Genomic DNA, 19,966 nt, shown 5'->3' with positions numbered 1-19,966 from the left:
AATTTTTGATGTGGCTTCATCCTTATACTGATATACAGTATCATGAAAAAGCCAAACTATCTCCTTTGAGATAAATAGACAGCATCATTACCTTAATTTCCTTGACTGGTGCGGCTTCCTCAATCGTTTTTTCATACTGCTGCTTCAAAGACTGAGTGGAAACCTTTGGTAGGTCCTCTCCTCCAATGAGCATAACTGAATTAGACAGAAGAAGAAGGCTGCCTCATTAAGTCATTCGCAGTCAGGGAGCTCAGGGGGATTGGAAAGAGAAATAAATCATTTCATTAAAAACCTGAGTAGTTTTCATTTTCTGAAACCATGCAGCTGTGATTGCCCAATTTCCACTATCCAATATTTTACCTTCCTAACTTTGCCCTGATTAGATTTGCTGCTATGCACTGAATAGAAAATCATCTGCACTCCGACTCATTTTCATAGCTCATCTCTTATTCAGCTGTCGTGGGAACAATCATTAATATACAGGACACAAGCAGTGCTGTGATGAAAACGTGCAAATTACAACTCGAAATCCATGAGCGCAATAACCTGTTTCGTTGTAATGGTTCCCGTAACTGGCAGCCACATTGTTCTGGTGCACCCTTTCCTCATGGATCACCTGCGAAAAGATATATCATTAGTAAACTGGCAACTGCACTGTTGCAACTGTTTTTAATCAGTGAGGAGTTGAAGGCTTAGCATGAGGCTAATTTTCTATATCGAGCACGACAGAAAGTTCAGAAATAATCAAAGAGCTGGGTTTACTAGCAGCCTGTCAGGAGTGTGATGTAGTACCTCTTTTTGAATCGTGCTTTCTTTTGCCCTTCAGAAAATGACTACAAAACCTGAACCATAACAAATATATGTACATATAATAACAGGGAACCAATTAGTACATGTATATTAAAATACTAAGCATTTTTAAAACAAGGGAAAAATAAAATAAAATAATTTTGAAATAAAAATAAAATCAAATAGTTAATGAAGTAATCCCGCCCGCAATTTAATTAACTCCCACAGGGCATGTACAGTGTACTATAAATGTGTTAAAGGCAACAGAATATAAAAGTAAATAAGGAATACGAATAAAATAAAATCCCAGAAACTACGGTAAATCAATAAAAAACTAAATTATAACCAAATTATTCAGGACACAATTTGTATATACAAGTGTTAAGCTCTCAAATGTTTAATTTATTTTGTAATATCAAATAGCCATGAACTTGTGTTGATAGCTATCAACATCCCTGGATGTAATATTATGATATTCTCCATAATAGTGCACGATATCTCCTGGATCGCGGGATGGTAGGTCCTTCCCCTGTAGCTTTGCTGGAGTGACATTTCTTTTGGTATATCCAGCCTAGATTTAATTTGACCAACTTTGAGGCAGCAACAATGATTTTAAATGAAAGGAAAAAAATATGAAGAAAGATTGAATTTAAACGTCTGTTTTACTCCAAACCTAAATTAAACTTCAAACTAACACTTGAGAAAGTGCAACTTTTAAAATGGATCGAGCAAAATAATACAGTTCCTTGAAGTTAACGGACGGACTCAACTCAATTGAGTTTTATGATGCTGCAGCTGCTGAATTCTCCCTCAAGATACACGGGTTCAGCAAGGAAACTGCTCTCTTTTTCCTGAATGTCTAACTCTGCCATTGTCTGTTTGTTATGTTTCCCTTCTAGCCAACAAGTTTGTCTCAAAGCTGATGTCTTTAAAAACATTTGTGTGCATGTTGGCAACAGAACGTTGTGCCCCCGCCATCCAGACGAGTTGCTTGAGACAATGACTCAAGAAATGTGGTTGTTGCTCAGAATGCCGACAGGTTTCAATGCAGCGGGTGTTTGGGTTGAACGAGTGGCCGTGTTAAACTGTGGTAGATCAGTGTTTCTCAAATGGGGGTACGTGAAGGCACTCCAGGTGGTATAAGTGAGATTTTTTAAATAAATATTTAAAATGAGCATCCATTAAAAAATCCTTTCATAGTTATTTAATAAATAGTTATTTAATAAATACTCAATACAATAGAAGTGTAAGTTCATACCCGGTATTGTATATATTCTATATTAAATCAGACACCGATGGCACAGCGTTGTGTATTACACATTCCTTTTAAACCAAAAAGGCTTTACGCTGTTCAGGGGCTACTTGAAAAAAAGGTTGAGAACCACTGGCGTAGATAATAAACAAAGAAGAGTAGGTATTTAAACATTGATTGAAGCCTTTATGGGACGTCAACGTGTTCTGTTACTGTTTTCAACAGCTGCTGTTGAAGCTACCGCGCTCGCATTCGGCTTAGTGTCTCCAGTTAACACTGTCACACTGTTATCTTGTATTTACTGAAAGGAGATTAGCAACAGAGCTCTTGTTTGTTGTTTTCATCTGGATTCCCTTATTTTCATTTAGCTAAACTCTGTTCAGACCAAATCCAAGATTAAGTTCAACCTTGTCTGTAAGTAGGCTGTTTCTCTGCAGGTTAAACCGAGTCATCCAATGTTACTGATACCTCTCGTTGATCGTGAAAGAGGGTTGTGGCGGGGACGACCTCTCTGCCGCTGCTTCTGACCGTCACCTCTGAGGAGCTTGACGTCTCCTGTCAAACACAGAGGGAGTGTGAAATCCCCCCCTCATATCCACGATACATCACACAAATGGCCATTAACACAAAGACAGACACACTCACACACACACACACACACACACACACACACACACACACACACACATACACACACACGCCACCGAGCTGTAAGAAACAGCATGCAAGCTAGTTATCTTTACATTGGGAAATAAGCTTAACAATCTCCTCTGGGGCCGGCAACCAATGGTTTCCCCTCAGGGAGGGAGAACCACTCACTTTAAATTCCACTGAACAGGAGGATTTCAGTGTTACAGTTACAAAACTACATTTTCCCCCTGTGAGATTCATGCAATTTGAATGGAGATGAAATAAAAATACAATATTTGTGCATGTAACATGAAAGATACATGGAGGGCTGGGTGTGCTCTGTATTTGAAACCATTTACGTCATAATAATAATAGTTTCCCCTGACGTATGAGCAGTTTAATAAAACCCAAGCTTGGATATTACACCTGTGAGGTAAACATGAGGCGGAAAGTGGTCTGCCGTTGTGGCGCAGAGGCAATAACTCGATCAAACAGACACTTCCCCTCACGAACCCCTCTGGAAAAATTAGCATTCAGCAAGGTCCGCGTGCGGTCGATGAATCCACTCTACTTCGCTGCCTGAATGAGCAGATGGGGGGGATGCACAATGGGCGGGGCTCCACCCCCCCCACCCCGCAACCCCAACGAGGCTGCTAACGCGTTCAGACATTTCCCTCACGCGCTCGATGACAGCGGCACATATTTCGAGTAAAGTTCAAAGTGCCCTACGAGAAATGCCTCGCGGCCACATTTTTTTTTTCTCTCTCCAATAAAGCGCCACACTAGAATGTAGATCACACAGTGGCATTTATAGGTTTCTCACTTTACGCGGAGCCGGTGACCAGAAGCGACAGCAGCGCTCCGTCTTCCAAGTTCTGTGGACTTTCAATAGGAGGGATATATATATATATATATATATTAAAAAAAGCCACTTTCATCTCTAATAATTATCTGTAGAGAGGTTTCATGTTCAATAACTGATGTTATCATCACTTCATGCTCATTGCAGAAGGTTTTTCTTAGAAAGGTACCACGTGGAACCTTCAGCATTTGGTATAACTATATAAAAATAGGCAATCCTTTCCGCTTGCCTCATGACCAGGTCAAAGATCCTCGCAGTCGCCATGAACCCATTCTCACCTGGACGGATCTCTGCTCGAAGTGAAACTGGGCGACGCTGGACTGAGAGGTGGACGAGGCGAACTCCTGGCTCTCGAACTGTTTCTTCACGCCGGCCAGGCCGCCGGGCAGCGAACAGGCCTCGGACTCACTCATCACCTATCGAGCAGAGCACAGAGAAATACACCCGGTGATCAATCTGCAACGTGTTATAGATTAAACACACTGTAAACCGTCATTACGGGAGATTCGGGAGAATGTAATTGACCCGAGGTGAACCATTCTCTGCTCTCATTGATTGTGAATAGGCTATATGTTCGCTTATGCTAATATCCAAGTGAATGCAAAGGCGTTATGCTAACGGTTTGAGAAGCGTCAGCAGCGCTGGTGTTCTTTTGAACGTGACATGAATGCTGCGATAGTAAAAAGATGGTTCCTCTACAATCCTCTCGGAGGTATAAAAGGCAGAGGGCAACGTACCGTGATGGACCTGAAATACTACCGAGGCAGGACAAAGTTACATGTCTGGGATAAACTCAAAATAAATCCATCCTAAACTAAATTTATCTTTTCTGTATATTTCTGGCAGGAATTTCAGAAATGGCAAAGATGGCAGACACCCAAAAGTGAATGTATTTCATATCTAACCTGCAGCAGAGAGGAAAACATCAGTGCATCAGTTTTATGGAGCGAAAAGGCTTTTTCCATACTTTTTAATGAGCTATGGACGGAATCATTCCTTAAAACTGAAAAGTATAAAAGCCCGTTTCCATTGCGAGGAGGAGGAGACCTTCTGCTCCTCATCGGTATGGAGGACGTGGTCCTCACAGCACCACATCCAGGCAAGAATGCTCACTGACTATTTGATGCAATAATCTCCTTTTCGAATTGTCAATTACTTTCTTAATAAAACATTTATATGTAGGTCTCTGCATATAGCCTCTGGGAAACTACAATATATATGTGAAGCTCGCTGCACACACACACACACACACACACACACACACACACACACACGCCACCCTTCCTTTTTAATTCAAATGAGGGGTACAGTGCAATTTGCAAGATATTGCAGAGGAGTTGAGGTCAGCAACATTTTTTGGCAGGGCACCATGTTATCAATATTTGACTACTTCTGGGTACAATAGCTGCGTCGATGCAACATCAAATCAACATCTCTCATTCAAATGACATGTCACATGCATTCCCAGTATTTTCCGCTGCAAATAAGTACAGGAAACATACAGTGTGCTCTTATTATATGGATAGTGTCTTTTCGTCAAAGGAAACGTACGGTTTACGCTTATAACATGTGTAGTGTCTTTTTCTTATTTTTTTTTACTTCCAGCTACTAAGATTGTGGTTAAAGCAGCATGTTTGTTATGTAACTGGCGTAAGTTCAGCACATAAAATAAGACATGGACACAGGACACAAATAGTGGTCTCCTGGGTGAAAGTCCTGTATTTGTTTGACCAATCCTTCCAACCTAACCTCCTATTTAGCTCTACATAATACGTCAGTAGCTCTGTGCTACAGTGAAGCGGCGTGGTTTACATTGGAGTTAGTATAAAGCCGGGGGCACACGCACACACACACGCACACACATACACACGCACACGCACACACACGCACACGCATACACACACGCACACACAGCTGTCAGTAGGCGGTACGGTTGGGCAGTTGCAACACCATTAATATTCTTAGCGTTTAGCTTTAATAAACTAAAAGATATCGAGGGCTTATTGAGTTTGTACGATGGTTGTTATTTAAAGCATAATTATGCACCATGAAAAGCAACGGGCCACTTGATGTGTGCAGCTAGAAAAACGCTCTTTCTTATGCTAACAGATCTCAACTTGGCCTCGAGTGGCTTGTTACTATGCCGACCTGTGACCAGCTGACAATTAATGTTCTCACTCATAAAATCAAATTATGCCGCATAGTAGGCACACATTTCAGTTATTACTATTATTAGACTCAATGACTTTTTGAATGTTTGAATCCTTTATCTTTTGATTTTTAATTTAGCTTTAATTCCATTTGAGTTATTTCTCACCACTCTTTTTCAATGATGACTGTAAAACAGAGAATGCAGCTGTTGTGTCTCGTCATGCTCAAAGACCCCAGAAGGTGGCAGGTCGCCCTCTGTAAACGCACCAGTGTGGCCTCATGCTGCACATTGATTATTGGGCTTTGTTTTAGACCCTCGGCCGACTAACTGCTCACAGTTAAATCATCTGCTTAACAAAGTGCGCGTAGGCTCTTCAAAGCTGCTGAGGCCCGCTGAATTCTTTTTTTCTCTCTGCAGATGCAGGTAAAATGACACCGACATGGTGATTGATGTTTTTTTTAATAATATAAGTGTGTGTGTGTGTGTGTGTAGCTCTCCTTGTCTGTATGTTGCCAGTGCATACATACCTGTCAGACCTGAGCATTTTCCCATTATGACACAAATAATCAGTTTGTGCAATTAACTCTCGAAATAGTCAGTCATGCATTTTACATTTAATATTGAAAAGACGTGAATATTTTTGTTATAGTTGCCTTTTCTATGCTTTTGTTAATTAAGTCTGGCATCTTTGAAGAGAGCGCGATAACAGCTTCAGCGCCACGTCAGAAAAAGCTGCGTTGGCAAGATAACAGCGGCGATGGACAGGACGCGGGATCAGTGGAAAAACATATTGTTTAGATACAGATAATATGTATTATCATACAGAAAAGGTCACATGGTAAAAACGTGTTTTAGAAGGCTAGGGACATTTACCATATTGACGTTAAAACATACGTAGTTTTACAAAATGTGAATGTTTGGGTTTGAATACCTCAGGAACAACATTGGGAAGCTTTAATACGAATGCATCTGTTATTTTTTTGTGAAATATTAGATCTATAAACCTAGAGCGAACAGAGGAAATGTCAAACAGCCTAAACTGCACACTGTTTTTATGTTAGGGGTCCAGTCATCGGGTTTACACTATTATAAGTAATTCTACTTTAAATGACATATTTGGAGAAATTGTCTTAAATTGTCTAACCTTTTCTTGAGAAATGAGGGATATTAAAGCCTGCTGAAAGAGCAGCCCTCTATGAAATGACTGTTACATGACTCGCCCTGGCTCCCATTCACACTAGTGGATTGGTTTCCCCATCCAGCACTGAGCCATATGACACTTATACTGGTCCATCCCACCGTTGCATCGTTTACAACCAAGTAGTCTACGAGCGAGACAGCGTTCAGTGACGGCACATTTCTACTTTGGGGAGAATCATATGGTCATAAAATTACGTATTAATTACATCCAAACATGTCTGTGACCGCCTGCCGTCTCCCTGGCTGCCCGCTGCCATTTCTCCTCAAGCCCCACGTGGAAGTATCGTCTTACCGCGGCAGAGGAGGAGCTGCCGGTTTCCTTCTTGGACACGGCGGCCTGATACATCGCCAGCCGCTCTTTCACCGACACCGGCTCGCCCTCCTGGTCCTCGGCGCTTGGGGCCCTGTCCTCCGGACGTCCTGGTGTGGATCGACCTTCGCTGCCTGCAGCTGCACAAAGAAATGGAATCAAACAGGAAGTAAGCACAATGGAGACTCTCAATGTAGGTGGTGTCTAAAATATGGAACCTTTTACTGCTGATGTTTTAACCAAATGTGGTTAGAGGCACAACACCGAAGCGTAACACTCAATCACAAAGCACGACTGCACGATACTTCATATTGCACATCCCTGCGGATAGCCAATTAGAGAAGACCACTGATATTACATTTGACTTGCTACAAAGCATCATTAGGCAGCATAGAAGGCTCCATCAATGCGCGGCGTACGCCCACAGCAGACCTTTTGGTTCTCGGTATGTTCTTTCATTCAGCGGCAACGCCGGGGGATGAGAGCAGAGCCTAAATAGAAATGATTCTCTCTCCTCATTTGCTCTCGCTGTAACCTTTTGACATTTTGAAAAGCCTCCCGCTTGTTGTATTTTCCCGCTACATTATTGCATATTTTTTCTCTCCACATGTACTCAGGGCGGAGGTTCAGCGTGAGTTCCACTTCAAAAGGTTTGACAGCAGCTGCTTCTTAAATGCATATGGATCGAGTGAAGCCCTCTCGTTGCTGTGGCAGGAGAGAGATTAGCAGCAGATTCAGTGCTTAGTGGTGTAGCACATACTGTTCAAACTGTCTTAACGCTTCTCTGAGCCCACTTATATGACAACGCTGGCTCCATATAGCACCTCTCCTGGTGGCCTCGTCATCGAAATGAAGGAGTCAACCACCCTTCTTTGCGACATCAACGATAAAAGGTGTGCAACGGTAGGAGCTGTTGGCTCGGGAGGCGTTTCCCAATTTTCTATTCCCAATTATGCTTTCTTTTTTTTTAAATAATGTGACTCTCCCCGATTATGAACTCATCATGTAGGTTTAGGTTACGGCGACAAGTTCTGAGAAATCATGTTTTGTCCATCAGTCAGCCATGGTGGATGGAATACTACAATACCCATGAGCCCCAGCTGATGAGCAAAATCCAACAGTAGATTGTGAATCGATTTTCTCCACAGCTAAAGCTTAAACTTCCACCTGCTGTTGTTGGCACTAAATTTTAGCTTGGCGATCGGATGCTTTTTTTGACGAAATGCACCTTGGGAGTCGTAGTTAACTTTTGCCCTGAGGGAGCAGACAGAGAGAGAGTCCACACAGGAGGAACCTATTGCAGCTTATTGATGAATCATCTGATTTAATTCAACCTGCTGTCGTAGAGGAATGGATTACTGCTGCTGAAATGTCTTCTGGATGAACTGTGTGAGCTTCCTGTTCCATCAGCCGCGTCACTAACGATTGTATCAGTTAGCTACTTTATTATTAGAGCGGTTGCCCCTCTTCAATAGCTCTTTATTGAATGAAACGTTGTCCCGATAACACAATATTATTGGGAGTACATGGCGCGAGCGCAGAGGAAACAGAGAGAAGCCTGGGGGGACGGTTGTGAGTGACGAGCACGAGAATGTTCCTGAGGGGACATCGTGTTCGCGGTGAGCTCACCAGCTCCGGTTGTTTACCATCCAGCCCTGAAAACAAGTCGGACCTTCTAGACAACTCGGAGGTCAGAATTTACCCAGATGAAATGTCCAACTTCTGACATCCAAGAGTTCCAGTTGCACATCGCCAAGTGTAAGAGAAAAAACATGGCTGACAGTGACGGAGCGATGTTTCTTTGGCATGTGTACACCCACCTCCACATTTATTTGGGCATTTTTAACCTTTTCCCGAACAACTTCCAGTTATAGATACCTGATAACATGACGACATATTTGGATATCAATTTACGTGCATGTATTATTTGAATTAATCATACCATTGACAGTGTGCGCTTCCATTGTTGTGTATCGTCAGACTGCTGCTTCTTGGTGGATGGAGTTCACAAATAGACTTTGAGTGGTGTTCCTTTTGCTTTTCGTTAGTAGAGTCTCCGAGCTCCTATAAAACTGATGTATCAAAGCACGGATGAATTGTGTTGTGCCACTTTTTGATGTGACCTTAATTCAGACACGACTGACAAGAGTGCTCTCCTCATCCCACCAATTTTAGCTTTGTGCTACGTCCGGCATGTTAGTGTAACCGATAACCCGTCAGAAAGCAGGCTGCATCTGAAAATAAACAGGAGCAACATCCTATAAATATGGGTCAGAAATCCAACACCCGAGGCTGACGTGTCCCCTAATTCCGGCTTGATGACAGAATCAGGAGGATAATCTCATTTATCACCCGGGACAAATGTCCACGTCACGGTCTGAGACGTGGGGCTTCTGATGACAATGGTGCTTTGGATATCTCTGGCTTCTGAGAAGGGAATGCCGTATGCAATGCTCCCACCATAGCTTGGAGTTGAGGTAACCAGGGGGGGTGGAATTAACCCAGCCTTTTTATAAGCAGGCTCTGTCTGCAGCGTCATGTTCCCCTGTGTGAGGGAGATTTGTGGAGTGGAAGTGCGTGGGGTGGGGTCGGTGGGGGGTTAAGAAAACGGAAGGAAACAAAGTAAAGGCAAAATTGAAAGGCCGTCTAATGAGGATATTTTCTAAGCCTTGAAAGTCCTGCCTCTAATTAGTACTGGCACCAACGGATGTTTAATTAGCATTAATAATAGCTTACTCATTGCTTATATATTGCAATATAATGAAGGCTGTTTATTGATATCAGAAAAGAATTAATGAATTTCTGCTTTTCATGGACAGCCTGTTGAACAGCTGACAGGCACATTTACTTCCACACTCACTATTATCTTCTTCCTCTCAGTGTATTTGCTTCTCGTCTCTTCAAATCACGGCGACGGCACCCGGCTTGGAGAGCGAGAGTGGCCGAGAGTGTGCCAAGTCAACGGGGGAGGGCTACTGCCGGTGTGCACGACCCCTCAGCGGCTATATTGAGCCAAGCCGGGGGCTATTGACCTCCCCGTCACGGCCCTTCTGGCCTCAGACGGGAGGTGGTGCTGCACCGCCAGCTGGAAGAGGGGAGTTGAAAGCACGGGTGTGAGGGCCGAGAGAATGTGTCCGGGGACAGAGAGAGAGAGAAAGAACAAAGGAGTCATTTCAGAGCTTAACCGGGCAAAGGCAAAGGCAGAGTGGCTTCGTGGATCAAAGCTGGATCAGGGCCGATAGATCTGTGTCAGGCAGAGGCCGTCCCCTAATCACAGAGGTGGCAGTCTCTCCTCTGCCCTCTCTTCACAACAGAACCCTTAAGCAACCCACTTTTCCATTCAGTATTTACTGACCAGAGCTTTTGGCTGGTGAGGTTTTTTTGCGAGGAGAGCCAATCGAGTTACATTAATTGAAATGTCAGCCGCGGCGGGCGATTTCTTCTCCATCGACGAAAGCAAAACAGGCACAATAATTGAGCTGTCAAATCTATCAAAATAACTCTTTACATGGAAGCCGGATCGCCCTTGGGTGCTTCCTTATGCTAGGCTAAGCACTTTGTCTCCGATTTGCAACGCTTTAAGAATACTCAGGATCGGATTGCTGCCGGTTATGTCGTGTGGAAGGAAACAGGAAGGGCCCATGCATGTTTTATGATGGTGGAATACTGGAAACATACTGCTATATCATTCCAGCACCTGACGCACCAACAAAAATAGCCCCCTCTGGGCACGTCAAACCCAATTCATTATCAGCTGAAATGCCATCGAACATTTCCAATGTGTTTCCTAACACTTGGTGGAAAGTCCCCCTTGAAAGAGCTCGGCTGACAGTGGGGCTCATGTCGGAACAAGAGATAATACTGATAGATGACCATGGATAACTTACCTTCTTTAACCGTGTAGGCTGCTCTGTACGTCAAACAACAATACAATCCAATAGATAAATAAAGGCCTTGGATCACATCAGTAAAGGTAAAAGTCGCCCGGCGTTGACCCAACACGGAAAGCAAATCCCAAGCAGAGACGGACAGCGAGGCTTGGAGACCAGCTCCAGCAGAGTGCTCTACAGCTCAGTGACAGCTGATTTTATTTTAGAAGTCCCCTTTGTAAATACATAGGAGTGACTGGGGGGTGGGGAGGTGGAAGTGGGTTGGCCTTTTTTTAGACCTGAGTATCGAGGTACCCGGCATGCCCTGAGCCCTATGTCACAGTAGCCTTATGGACACAGACGTCCCACAACGTGACACACCTGGTACATCCTTCATTTTCGCAGCGGAGAGCAGAGAGACATTTGGCATTTGAAATCACTGCTCGTTAGCATGGTAAATATCATGGCATTTGAGACAGTGGAGATAGATGTCACACACACACACAGACACCTACACACACACACGCACACACACTCACGACAACAGACAGACACTGGGAAAGTGAGGGGGATTATACTTGTGCTGTATATACCCTATGACATGCTGACAAAAGATACGAAACTCAGATTCTCTTAATAGAATAGTTCTACGTTTTAGGAAATGTGCCTATTCACTGTGGTGGAGCCAGGAGGGGATTAGCCTAGCTTAGCATAAAGACCGGGAGCAACGTCTGGCTTTGTTCACTGTTCAAACCACGCATCAAACAGCACCGCTAAAGCTCACAAAATTAAACATTGTTTGTTTAATCTGTGCACAAAAAGAGTTATGAAAGACAACAAGTTGTCGTTACAGGAAGTTACATTACTGTTTTTTTGACAATTAGAACAGGAAGTTACGGCCGCCAAAAAATAGTTCCAGCAATTAAGTCATTGTAAAACCACAATTTCAACTGCTGCGCTTAAAATTTGTATTTTTGAACTTTTGTAGAGAGCTATGCTAGCGGTTTGCCCCCGCTCTCAGTCTTTATGCTAAGCTAAGCTAACCAGCTGCTAGATATGGCTTCTATCTAGCATACAGACATGAGAGTGGTATCAATCTTGTCATCTAGATCCGGGCAGGAAGTATCTTATGACTTTGAATCTCCTAATAATGATCAATGTTCTCGAAATATTAAATAAAAGCAAAACAAAATGAAACTTTCCCATAAAAACATAGTTATCTCAACATAATTACTCAGTATCTCAAATATATGACATAGCTACAAAATGACTTGAAACTTTTTCTAAAAACGACTTTAAAAAATTATATATATTTTATGATTTTTACAAGCAGAAAGCTTCTCATTATGATGTGTTACTAAGTCATTACTTGTTGTTCAGGCCTGAGATACATGCTGCCCCTCTCTAGTTAAACATAGTGCCTGTAAAAGCTGCTAAACCTTTTGTTCAATGTGGTGAATGATTTTAAACATTCTGCCAAGTTGAGTTGAGTGTATGTGCTTTTCTAGGTGAAACCTTCGCTCCCTCTAAAAACCCATCTTGTACACTGTAAGCCTTCCAACCAGACGTCTTTGAACATTTTTTTTTTTTTTAAAGACAGCTCCTCAGATGGACGGTGAGGCCTCAGCAACCGATGCAAAGTGAGGCACCTCAGTGCACCGCCTGTTGTGCGGGGAGGCCCAAGAGGATGGGCAAGAAACCTTTAAGGGTTCCTTCTTGGACATATGTTGCCCTAAAGCAATGGCAAAGGTCCCCTTTTAAATCAGTGACTTTATGTTCACTCTTTTCCAACCTTGCAATACAAGTGAGAATTCAGCTCATACAACCCTCAGGGAATCATTTACGTCTATTCTCTCCATATGGTGTGCTGTGATTAGGACTGTCGGCTGACCTCACATATGAAACACAAGGTGTTCTCGGCAGCCCACCCCTGCACATCGACTGGAGAACAGCGTGCTTATCAGGCGTGTGGAGAAACTGCACTGTGCTGATAATCCCACCGAAATTGCACATGGATTTCCTGTTGTTAATGTGGAAAATAAACATACTCCGTTAGAATACCCAATGAAGGGGCCTTAGAAAATCCCAAAACTGAAGTTCAGCGCGAATGCATATTCAAGGTGTATCAAACTAAATAACTTTCAGAAAAATAAAGTGCTGAATGCAATTGATATCCTCAATTTGTTGCCAATAAAGAGATTAAGTGTTCCATGTTATATACCAATGAATCAAAATGGTATCTGGGTTAGATGGGGATGTGCTAATCAATGCTAATGAGTCATGGGGTATTTCATCTGGTGCTTTTGGCTGTGGGAACACAATGTCAATATGTTACCAATTCCCAGCAATTTCCCTTTTCACTTCTTTGGGGTTAGAGAGCGTTGCATTAAAGGTGTTTATAGCCTCAATAATGCTAAACTAGCGAGTTTGAATGTGCTACTTATTATACAATTAGTGTTTAATGGAAGCAACTCATCATGTTATAAGTTCTTTCTCATCTTCAAAAGCCATATTCCAATAACACCCATTGTAAAAATGGAGTTCATCTTACAACATAGGTCGTCGTATCTTCAGGCCAATATGGGATTTCTGTCAGTTCCAGGCCTCTGTGGACTGAGATATGTCAAATCAAGTGCATCCGTTTGGCCTTTCAAGACTTCCGTCATTAAAGCATTCACAAAGGCTAATTTTTAAACCCTAACTAAATGACATTTAAACTTTAAAGGAGAGGAAACATAAGGGAGAAAAACAAACAACAATCTTTCACAGAAGGGGGCTTCCCATCAGATGGTTGGTTGAGCAATGTGTGTTACTTATTGAGCTTCAGGTGCACGATTCACAAAATGTCAAACTTTTCCTTTAAAGTCAGACTATGTATATTTTGTGGAACAAAGCGATTTCATCTGATAAAGAATACACAATCATTTGAGTACTATGAATGTAACCAAAGCAGAAAAAACAAACAAGTCCTCTAACATTAGATTACCATAAGATACTGGTCATACCAGCAAAACCTCTGATTATATTAAGTTAAGCATAGGTTTTATTACTCATGAATTTTGCATATTTGACACACTCACACATACGCACACATGCTAACAAACGCACAAACACGCACACACACACACACACACACACACACACACACACACACACACACACACACTCTGTAACTGTCTCAGTCCTCAATCCAAAAGTCTAAATTTAAGGAAACATAACAGGTCCAGAATGTCTAACAAAATATCCTGCTTCAATTCATATAATTCATCTCCTGGCATTTAGCCTTTCAAAAAACTGTTTGCTCTCCAAGAAATGAAAGGTTGCATCTGTATGAACATACATTTAAAGCTCAATTCAAAAACCTCAATAGAAGTTTGTGAACCGCAAGGAGATATTCACTGAATTTGACAAAAAAAAGTGCATTGGATCAGTCTCCATTATTAAATAGACCAATGTCTTATTATCATTAAAAAGATTCTGATTAAAAAGATGGTTAATAATAGATCATACCAGACCCTGTCCGTCAAAATGACAGACAACAAGAAAATCTAACGCATCCACTGATTGACAGTGGAATCGTAAGAATTTACCGTGCATAAAAAACAGTGTAAAGTAATTTTATTGGTTCATCAGGAACCATTTACCAGCCTCACATAATATAGCCAAACGTCCATTTTCAATTTCCAAACATCAATCACGTCTTAGTGCTAATTTGTGTCCCATAATAGCCACTAAGGGGATCAAACCAGCCACTGACAGGAAGAAAATCTTTGTTTTTCCTGAGGATAATATTACAAAGACATCATCATTTGGCAGGCAAATCTGGGAGGAGATTAATTAAAACACAAAAAAATGTCTTTTGGCAAATCCAATTGGCAGCATTTACACACTTTGAGGAATTAGCTTGGGCCAAGTGCGTCTGACAAGTTGAATCCGCCAAAGACTGATAAGAACGTATATACACTTTTAAACGCTATAATAAAAGAGCATTCCCATTTAACTCTGTGCTAAAAAGCCAGCCGCTGTGATTCCGGTGTAATACAAGAGGAAACAAGTAAACAAGCATGGAGATTTAGAGGCGAGCTTTGCATCTGTTTAAAGTGCAGTTATTTCATCGCTCAGGCTTTGCGGGGAACAGCTCCTGTCATTTGACCCCCGGCAGATTGAGCGCCGTTGTCGCTGACAACTTGTCAAGCGAAGACAAAAGTCATCGCTCAGTCAGGACAACAGGGTTGTCGAGAAGCTCCAATTTTAGACCCGGCATGGAGATTTAGGGACTTGCAGGAGCGACGCGAAAGCCTGACGGATCTCAGGTACAGATAGAGAGGCTCTCAGTCTGCGGGTGTGAATATATATCGGGTGTGAACATGCATGGCTGAGTTTACGAGTGTGTGTGTGTGTGTGTGTGGGTGTGTTAACACCTCAATACCACTTTGAGTGCTGTCACCTCCATCACTTTGGACTCACCACCGCTCTCGTTGTCTCTCTCTTTTCAAATAGCATTTGCATTGTCATGACACAGAAAGACATTTGTGGGGCCGCAGCATCTTTGCATAGCAAATAGTGATTTGCTGCTTAATAAAAATTCTGAATATGTAAAAATTATATTTATTTTACCAAAGATGAATCCTATTTCTCTCCTTACTCCTCCATCCTTACGTACTGAACAAAAAAGTATTTTATTTTAGAATGAGAATAACCCAAATATCTGCAACTTTAAAGAGAACACACACACATATTGTTATTCCATTTAGCAACGCTAAAGCTAGCAATTAGCAAAGCTAAAACACAGCTTCACAGAGCCGCTAGCATGGCTGCTGACTTTTTTAAATTTTAATTCAGACATAGAGGGGAACATTTACATGTTCTGCATTATATTTGACCCATTTAAAAGAAAAGTTTTATCATATTTTTGGGAATTATCCACAAAAGTAACGCTGAACATGTGTTAGAGCTTGTTCCCTTTCGTTTGTTTGTGATCCTCTCGGACTTCAAGAGGGACTGTACCTTGCACTGTAAGCTTCATCTGTGTGTGCACTACAGTGGAAAACAAACTGGAGGTAGCCACCGCAGAGTCGCTATCACAGTAATGGAAGCTCGGTATCTCGCGAGCCCACGGCTCCCCATTATAAAAGCTGCCAGGGAGGCAGCCTTATCTAACAATGAACAATCTAGTTCTCAAAAGCGGCTTTCTGCCAAATGTTTATCTCACAGAACAAATGCGACACCACGTTGCATTAACCATGAGGTTGTTTGCTTGACAGACGAGTGCAACCGTGATGCAATCAGAGAGCTGTGGGCCCTTCCGCCACATGCTATAACACAAAGCTTTTTAAATTCCAAAATGACAAACAAGGAGGTACTCACAAAGAGCGGCCATGGTCTGATCTGGAGACGGGTCGGCCTGTGTGAGACTGCCGGACGTCACTCTTTTGGACGATGAGGCGTGGACAGCTGTCACTTCCTGGTTAAGAGAGAGAGAGAGAGACAGAGAGAGATCAGAGAAAACAACTGTGCTGTTCTCAACAGGGCGATGGAGAGGTGATGCAGCTACGGGGTCATCAAAACCTGCTGGGCTGTGACCAACACACACAAGTGCACACGCACACATGCTGCCACACAGACCTAAAGTATGAGAAATGATACAGCCAAGCATCAATTGGAGATATTGTAGCTCTGGGTTCCCGTGAAACACCCCCACCCTCCCTCCCACACACACACACACACACACACACACACACACACACACACAAGTGTGTGAGTGTAAAGAGGGTCGACCTTGAACACAACGTGAACAGTGGGCATTGACTGTAAAGTTAGTGCAAACAGCACTTGGTTACATTTTAATAGAGCCACTCTAGCAGTAACTGAAGGTGTTTCTATTGATAAAAGGTACATCAGTGGTAAATGCTGTGTCCTTGGTGCGTACAGGCTTGTTGTTCCCTGGGAAGCATTTTGTCAGCCCGAGCAACACGCCGATTCACTTGCAAATCATCCGTGCGGGGTACAAACACACCTGCGTCTGTGTGTGTGTGTGTGTGTGTGTGTGTGTGTGTGTGTGTGCATGCGTGCGTGCGTGCATGTCTGTTTGTGTGCGGGTGCGTCTTTCATTTGTATTCCCAGCAGCGTTTTTCACCGACAGCGGCTTGCAATCACCATGGAGTGTGAACAAACATGCATTAACTCTGCATAACCACTTGGTGCGCGTGCACACACACACACACACACACACACACACACACACACACACACACTTGTACCTGTCTAGTTTTGTCTCCCTCTCTCTGAGGAAGGTGTCAACCATAATTTCAGAAATGCACCAAAAGGACAAAACATTGTCCTCAAAAATCCCATTTAGTGAAATCCCCGACAGACATGCCCGGTAATTTGCATACTTTCCTACAGCATTCTATGGCAAAACAGCGAGGCAAGCATAATCTTTTCCGTTCTGTCACAGTCACTGTCTCTCTCTCTCTCTCTCTCTCTCCCTCTCTGAAGTAGCATTCACATCAAATGAAGCTCAAATCGGTGAGCATACTGTCCTGCTAACAACCGCAGCTCCCCAGCGTCCTGTGTTTTAATGCCGATATTAAACGGAGCATTTTATCTCCGCCCGGGTCTTACTTGCTCTGGGGATGATTAAGTGCACGAGCGGTGTGGATGGTGGGCAAGTGTGAGAGAAATGTGCGCGTTTGTGGTGGCTTGAGTTCATTACAGCTGGTTACAGATGTGAACGCCACTGAACGGAAGCCATTAAAAGGGATTGAAACATTTATCTCTCTTTGGTTGTCTGATGGGCTTGTTTACACCTCACTTAAAGCCAATGTCGCTAGTAAATTATGCATCTAGTATGTGAAGTGTGTGGGTGGGAACACAGTTGGAAAGACTTTCTCTGTACATTATTAGATAGGTTCAGTTTCATCAGAGCAAATGGAAGAGTTGCAGAGTTGGCACCGTGTTCATTCAGTAGAAACTGTAAGTTTAAAATGTGAAAAAATACTTGATGACCAAAACTCCCTAAGCAGCCTTAACCCATTTATCAGTGTTGTGCCCAACCTGAGATTATTACATATCAATAAAGAGATTGTAATTTGCTGTATTTAATGCATAATGAGCTCAAGATATACCAAAATACCTATTATCTGGCATCCATCTGCCATCCCAGTGCTGCACTTGGCACTGAAGCAAGACTGACATAAGAATTGAAGCGAGTCAAAAGTAATATGAAGTTGGAAGCTAATTATGTTACTGGCATAAATAATGTGTTGGGTTTCTTCTTTTTCCAGAAAAATGCCATACAGAGGCAATTTTCAAAAGCCAGGAGAGCTTGATAACGTGCAGTTGTTCTGCTGACATGAAACAATGAACCTTATTATAACGCTGGTCAAGGGCACAGAGAGAGCTTTCGAGATCAGAATCCTTGGTTTAAACTTTAAGGAAACATCAGCCAGTGTACATTAATTCAAAATTGTTTCTGAGAAATACAGTCAATTAATATCATGGATAAGTAAGGATTGGCTTTTGCTGCTATCTGTGAACAGAACAGCAGCTGATAAGTGAATCCTTTCCGATTAATTGGTACGGTGTCTCAAAAGACCAGGTTTTGAGTTCACAGGTATTTTCTGATATGATTCCACCAAACGGAACGGAGGACTGCAGTTATCCATTTTATGAAATACAATAACCGGAAGAACAGCAGCATTGTCACGGCCCAATGTCTCATGCAACCGTCAGCGACTGCTATCGAGCTTTGAGTCCCCGCCATATGTCCTCTTTGGCACAGCCTGCCACAGAGGAACGGGGGGAGGGGGGAGGTAGTGGTGGTCTCTGAGGATCTCTTACAGACTGACAGAGTTAATAAGGGACAGCGCTTTGTGAAATGTGTCTAAATTGAGATAATCCCACAATAAAAATATTAAACATTAAAAAAAATTCACTGGATCCGATTAAAAGAAGCTCAGCTAATAAAATCGATGCTCGTGACAGACGCCCACAAAGAGGCCCTTCGGACCTGTGATGGTGAAACCATGGTAACAGAAAAGTGAGGCCGTCACATTGGTGCCTATTAGGGGGAGACATCATTGTAGAGCATCGACCGGTCCAGGAAAGTGGGGGCTGAAGTCATACGTGCGGGGACTTCAATTTTTACGCTGATTGTTTTAAGTCAGCTGTTTCGTCTTCTAACAAGCTGCGCTGAGTCTCGTCGTACTTTAATGACGTGCTATGGGGAGAGCTGTCCTCCTCTCTCCCTCTACTCAAATGTTCTCTCTCTCCGTCCTCCCCCTCTCCTCACCTGTGTCAGCCCGGCTGAAAAAAATGTCCGTCCTAATAAGTCAATTAGTCAGGAACTGAGTCCAAATGTTATATTTTTCCTCAACCCCATGTGAGATAATGTCAGGATGTGACAGTTTCTTATGTGATGTGATACTTTTTCAACCTGGATCGTGGGGCTGTAACTCAGTTCGTCGCAGACCTTTTAGAGAAAATATGAGTCAATCCTGGACTTGACTCCTGAATCACATATTTCATTTCAATGGATCGCCGAGGGATCATTTACCATTCGGTGAACCGAGGATGAAACTAAGCTCCTTAGTATGCTTATGTTGTGTGCTGTAAAGCCCCCCGTCCCCCCTATCACCTAGCCAGGTGTGTGGAGTAGACAGGATTTAAACCATAAAGCTGCTCACAACGCAATGAATACATCTGCCTTTAGATAAAGTCGGATGTCATATCGTGGGGAAAATAAAATCTGCCTCCCAGCACCTCTACAGCTCATGCTTGTTTAATCTCTACACAGAAGGAGAAGGAGCCAGGCAGCCAAATTAAGCAAATTAATTGTTTCCCAAAAAAGACTGCCGACATAGAACAAGCTGTTTAAGTGAGACGGCACTGAGTCTCCAGT

General features: G+C 42.7%; 1 protein-coding gene across 1 annotated transcript in view; it reads right to left on the bottom strand.

Moving 5' to 3' along the window:
* xirp2a (xin actin binding repeat containing 2a) overlaps nucleotides 1-19,966 on the bottom strand; it is a 43,205-nt gene that overhangs the window by 10,667 nt on the left and 12,572 nt on the right. The window contains exons 2-8 of the mRNA XM_034547566.1: nucleotides 16,442-16,528; nucleotides 8,615-8,633; nucleotides 7,178-7,335; nucleotides 3,812-3,949; nucleotides 2,510-2,596; nucleotides 547-616; nucleotides 92-195 (exon numbers count right to left, since the gene is read on the bottom strand). Of these exons, the coding sequence (XP_034403457.1) occupies nucleotides 92-195; nucleotides 547-616; nucleotides 2,510-2,596; nucleotides 3,812-3,949; nucleotides 7,178-7,335; nucleotides 8,615-8,633; nucleotides 16,442-16,528 (663 nt within the window). The remainder of the gene's footprint in view (nucleotides 1-91; nucleotides 196-546; nucleotides 617-2,509; nucleotides 2,597-3,811; nucleotides 3,950-7,177; nucleotides 7,336-8,614; nucleotides 8,634-16,441; nucleotides 16,529-19,966) is intronic.

This window comes from Cyclopterus lumpus, chromosome 2 (assembly GCF_009769545.1).
Source record: "Cyclopterus lumpus isolate fCycLum1 chromosome 2, fCycLum1.pri, whole genome shotgun sequence".
NCBI lineage: Eukaryota > Metazoa > Chordata > Actinopteri > Perciformes > Cyclopteridae > Cyclopterus > Cyclopterus lumpus.
This window is presented reverse-complemented; position numbering and strand designations above follow the sequence as displayed.